Source organism: Lactuca saligna, chromosome 5 (genome assembly GCF_052625555.1).
Source record: "Lactuca saligna cultivar CGN05327 chromosome 5, ASM5262555v1, whole genome shotgun sequence".
In the NCBI taxonomy this organism is placed as follows: Eukaryota; Viridiplantae; Streptophyta; class Magnoliopsida; order Asterales; family Asteraceae; genus Lactuca; species Lactuca saligna.
Window position 1 is genome coordinate 201,776,899 of NC_136421.1, and position 5,496 is coordinate 201,782,394.

Below are 5,496 nucleotides of genomic sequence, written 5' to 3' on the forward strand. Positions count from 1 at the left end.
TTAAGATACTTTGCTTAGGAATAGATAAAAACAAGTTTTCATATGGATTGTAAGGATAAGTTTTTCCATAATGTTTTAAAAATAAAAGGAAAATTTTGATTTTATGTATTTTATGTATCCTTACAACGGTATTTGTAAAACAATTGTTGCTTATATGATTCCATTAATAGCAAGAGTGGAAATATGAATTTGATTCTTTCATCACTACTAGAAAAATAGCCTTTTACGACGCTCAGTGCGCGTCGTAAAAGGCTCAGACGACGCGCAAATGCGCGTCAAGGAAGGCCCTGTCATAAAGAGAGAAGACGCGCTCTTGCGCGTCGTCTATAGACGACGCGCATTTACGACGCTCATTTACGATGCGCAATTACGACGCGCGTTTACGACACGCAATGCGTATCAAGGAAGGCCCTGTCATAAAGGAAGACGACACGTATTCGCGTGTCGTAACGTTACGACGCGCATGATAATGACACGCAATGCGTATCAAGAAAACCCCTGTCAAGAAAGGCCATGTCATAAACGAAGATGACACACATTTTTGCGTATCATAATTTTAAATGTTTTAAAAAAATATTATTTATAGATTTACTAATTTTCAAATTAAATAATACATTAAAAATCTCATAATACAAAATAAAATACCATAAATAACAAACATAATTCATTTCACTAATATGTCAAATACAAATAATTATTCCAATAGTGAGTAAATATTATAAAAAAAAATGAACTCATTTATATACAATTGCATCATCTAGCTTACTATGTGCCAACAAATCTCTGTGTGTTTACTTTTGCTTGAGTCTCGTTTCCTCCAAAGCTTCTAGCCATGCCAAAATATGATATCTTGAGTCTCATTTCAAGAACCAACATCACCTTCAATCACCCAATTAAACTCTAATGTTGGTAGACTGAGAGTTCCAGAATCAAGTTTACATCCATCACCTTCAATCACCCAATTAAACTCTAGATCTTATGTTGTTTGAAAGATATTGGTGTTTGTAATCTATGAACAAAAAACACAAAGACCAAGGTTAACATTTGCTATATAGAAATCACAACTGGACATATGAATATATAATACGCAACATAAACATTTTCATGAAAATGATATAGACAAATAAGTAAGAGTGATGATATTGATACCTTAATTACGCCATTGGTGAACAAAATTTTAATTGGTTGATAGCAATACTTGACCTCTGAAAACAAATAAACAAAGGATCGCATCATAATGAGCTCAATGAAGTAATTCTTATACATTGTCTCTACCAAAAGATTCATCATGGAAACATTTTTGTTGGAAATAACTAAACAAAAACCTAAATAATAAGCAAAAAAATTATAGTAATCACCATTTACAGCAGGATGAGGAGTCCGATCAGGCCATACGAGACCAGTTAAGCAGAAATTTAAGTCATTTGGTGTATCTTCAAAGTCACCTCTATATGCCCAGTATTTGCTAGCATTTGCATTTTCCTTGAGTAACCCCTGAAACCAGATGCAAATATTTAGAACTACCCTTACACCACATTTACAATTTTATAAAATTTTATATGCCCAGTATTTGTACACAACCACAACCACTTATTCCATCTTATTTCCTATATATATATATATATATATATATATATATATATATATATATATATATATGTCATACAAATTCAAACACAAGTAACTCACCTGTTTACTTTCGAGTTAGGAAAGTAGCTCCATAACAAAGTCTAACTAACTATGAATATTATGAAACCAAATCAAACCACAAGTTACAAACTGATAAACAAAGTCAACCAAGTTAAGATTAAAATGATGGGATCTAAAATGCATCCAGCTCCTGGATAACTGTAAAGGGTAAGAAGGTAAAATCAGTTGTAAAAAAAGAATAATAATGTAAATTCATTGGTAAAAAGGTAAAAGGGTAAGAAAGTAAACTCATTTGTAGAAGGGGATAAATTAGTACTTGTCCCAATTCCCACTCTAGAATTCCCAACTTCTTCATGTGCAGTTGCTAATTAGGTGACGTGTCAACCGGAATCCTATGTGGCATCAATTATCCTCCAGCCTCAACCGTATCCAACATTAACTATCAATCCAACACACAACCATCAATAAAATAACAGGTATAGATACAGATGAAGATACATATAAAGGTAAAGGGTTAGTTAATATTGCATGCTTTCTATGCTTTTTACAACCTTTTGTTGCTTGATTTCAGAGTTCATTGGCCCAATCCTGCAATACAGAAACATAAGTCTAGAGATGTCATTTGAAGGTTCAATCATAGAGCCATGATACTGTTCACTAGCATGCTTTAGAAAATAATGAAATACTATTACTAACCTGCTATAGAAAACTTGCAAGCTTCTTAACCTCAGCCTTTTCTTGAACCAACTCTCCTTCCCTTTGCTTTAGAAAACATCTCGGGTAGTTCTTCAAGTTTGTTGCTATTATCGTTCGAAAAAGATGTGTTTAATAATATATTAACTCTAATTAACATATTAAATAAAAACAATAGTCTTTTTGTTTAGTTTTCTGAATTGCTTTAAAATATCAATATATTAACTTCTCTAACCTCGTCACTTCAACCTAAGTGAAACAAGGAGTTAAAATGGTGTCCCAAATACATGTCCAAGACATATATGTTTTGTTTTTTAAGATACTAGGGAACAAAATTAAAGTATCAAATCCAGAATTCTCCCCTCCTACTAAAAGGTCACGATCTGGATTCTTGTGATCATACTCATAGCTCATTGTTTATCAAATATAAGTGTAGCCCCACCTATTTATCAAAAATTAATTTCTTCACTTTATTAATATTTTTCCCCATTAAATCAAAACACATTTTCCCTATAAAATAAATATGCTCAAAAAGGAGGAGGAATCATTACGTACCTGGGATAGTAGGTGGTGAACCCTGGTCTCTATACCCCAGCTTTGAAGGTATCTTCAACTTACGTTTCTCCCCAACACACATTCCCAACAGTCCCTGATCCCATCCTGGAATACACTATTTTTGTTAACTTCCATAATATATATATATATATATATATATATATATATATATATATATATATATAAGAATTTAATTTCACAAGAATCAAATTGGGTCATATCATATGGTTTTATACCTTTTATCACCTGACCAGTACCAAATTCGAATTCAATTGGGCCACCCCTTTCAAAGCTGGAATCGAAAACAGTTCCATCAGTAAGTTTCCCCTGCAAACCGAGAGCTTAAAAGAATGTTCAAAGATATACATACAAATACAATCATTCATTAAGTGATACAGAAAACTGAGATAATAACTCAAAGAAGAGGGGGGATGGGATGGGATGGAGAAAGAAAGGAAATAGCTATGTAGATGTATCTACTAACTCACCCGATAATGAACTTTCACCCTATCACCTTTGTGTGCATGGATTTCACAAGTCTGGGTAGACTCTGGAAAGAGAAAAAATAATTTAATTTAAAAATTAATAATAGCAATGTGGTTTCAATTTGCATAATTTGAAGAGAGAGAGAGAGAGAGAGAGAGAGAGTATGATCCTTGATAACCAAAAATTCAAGTTTATTTGTATTATGTTTAGCTTTCCTTGTTCCTTTAGAAATTCTTTTTTTTTTTATTAAATCCGGTTCAAAAGCGTAAAATCCAACCATTGAAACAGATAACTTCCAAATCACACCAGTTACTTTTAGCCGACCTTCCTTTCTAGGTGTAACACTTAGTTGAGCCTGAAAAAAGTTAAAAATAAATAAATAAATAAATAAATAAAAACATCACAATCGTATACAATACATGCTACGTGAAACTCCGCCACTCTCAATCATGATTCATGATAGATACTTCAACTGGTAAATAGTTTTTCACTATTAAAGGATTACTTAATGTAATCAGGTGAATACACCTCTTATTTGACTGATCCTGGTTCTCTATCTTGTCAGCAATATTAGCATCATGAATATATAAATTTGATCCCTTGTTTACCCTCCCAGACCCAGCAGAAGGCCAACACACATCATGCACAAACACACAGCAACGAAAAGGATGACTACTTAGAAGAGAAGGGTAGCAGAAAAATGACCTCAAATGTCAAGTCTTGCTTTAATTAGAAAGAATAATGGAAATGCTATTAGCTTAACTCCATAGGGAAGTTCTCCCTAATGGACACCATCTTATCTGAGACCTGATTCCGCTAAATGTAGAGGAAGAGGAAACTCGTGTCCTAGATATACAGGGTCCAGAATCTTGGGAGATACACCAAATTGGAAATCAAATCTGACTTTTATCTGGAACGAATAAACTGAGAAATTAATTAATAAATGAAAAAAAACACTAAAGGATGAACAATATCTTAGTCTTAGAGACAAGTTGTAAATAATAACTCAAGAGCCTGTTATACAAGATAAGAAATGTACATATAGAAATAGAACAACATAGGACCACTCACTCAAACACGTTTTAACAGATGACATGTAAATGTAATAACCTTCCTATGGATAGAAAATTAGAATTATGTGCCCTTATAACAAATATGTGTAACTATCTAAGAATGCAACGAGAAGGATATACGACATGATAAAGGAAGAGGGGCAAAATTATGATTCATTTCAGGAGTTTAGAAACAAATTAACTTTTTATCACAAAAAATTTCAACAATCCCAGGTTCTACTTCACCTGATTACCAAAAAAATGAAGCACATAATTTTTTAGAGGTGGTATGGGAATGGGAGAAAAGAGAAACCAAATGGCTGATGTTGTTGGAGCAAAATTGAAGTACAAAATTGTTTAAATTAGAATCAATAAACAGAAACCAAAGACGCATCCGGGAACATGAAGACCAATTCTCATGAGATGAAGAACATCTTGTGTACATTTAATAGAAACCAAAGACGCATCCGGAACATTAAGATCATTAAGTTGGGACTTGTTTCATATATCCAACGTGTAGGTTGTCAAGGTTTAAAAAAACTAAAAAAAAAAATAAACATGAGAAGAAAGGGTAGAGAATTGAAAGGATATCTTCTATTGGAGCCATCAATTACCAGTAAATCTTTGACTTGTTCATTGTATATTTCAATCATTTGAACTCCAACCTCATACTTTATTACATCCATCCTTGCCTCTGTTAATTCAAACAGATCTTGTAGGGCTTGGTAGTTGACGCCCCATGTATCCTCTGTTGTCATGTCAATGTCAGGGCCACTCTATACAATAAACATGAGATATGTCTTCAAGGTCGTCACCCGTAGAGAAATCACCCATGTCAGGCATGCCCATGCCTCCCACGTCACCGAATTTCTGTATGAGGATAAGTCATTAGTGATATAAAAAGAAAGAAACTTCAGTAATAATATTTTAAGAAACTATTTTCTTACTGAGAAATCCATTCCTCCCATGTCAAGGTCAGCAACAGGACCTAAAAAACATATTTAACTAAACTTCTTAATACAATATACATATAACATGATTAAATATAGAAATGGTGGGT

The 5,496-nt window shown here is 33.1% G+C and overlaps 1 protein-coding gene across 1 annotated transcript; it reads right to left on the bottom strand.

The window, feature by feature from the left end:
• Nucleotides 1-2,753: 2,753 nt before the first annotated feature.
• On the bottom strand, nt 2,754-5,194 carry LOC145046145 (FK506-binding protein 2-like). Its single transcript, XM_078994448.1, has 6 exons — nt 5,051-5,194; nt 3,691-3,739; nt 3,387-3,448; nt 3,135-3,225; nt 2,899-3,003; nt 2,754-2,785 (listed from the first exon to the last, which is right to left on the bottom strand). Exons 1-6 carry the CDS (start codon nt 5,192-5,194, stop codon nt 2,754-2,756), a joined length of 483 nt encoding a protein of 160 aa, XP_078850574.1.
• Nucleotides 5,195-5,496: the final 302 nt, after the last annotated feature.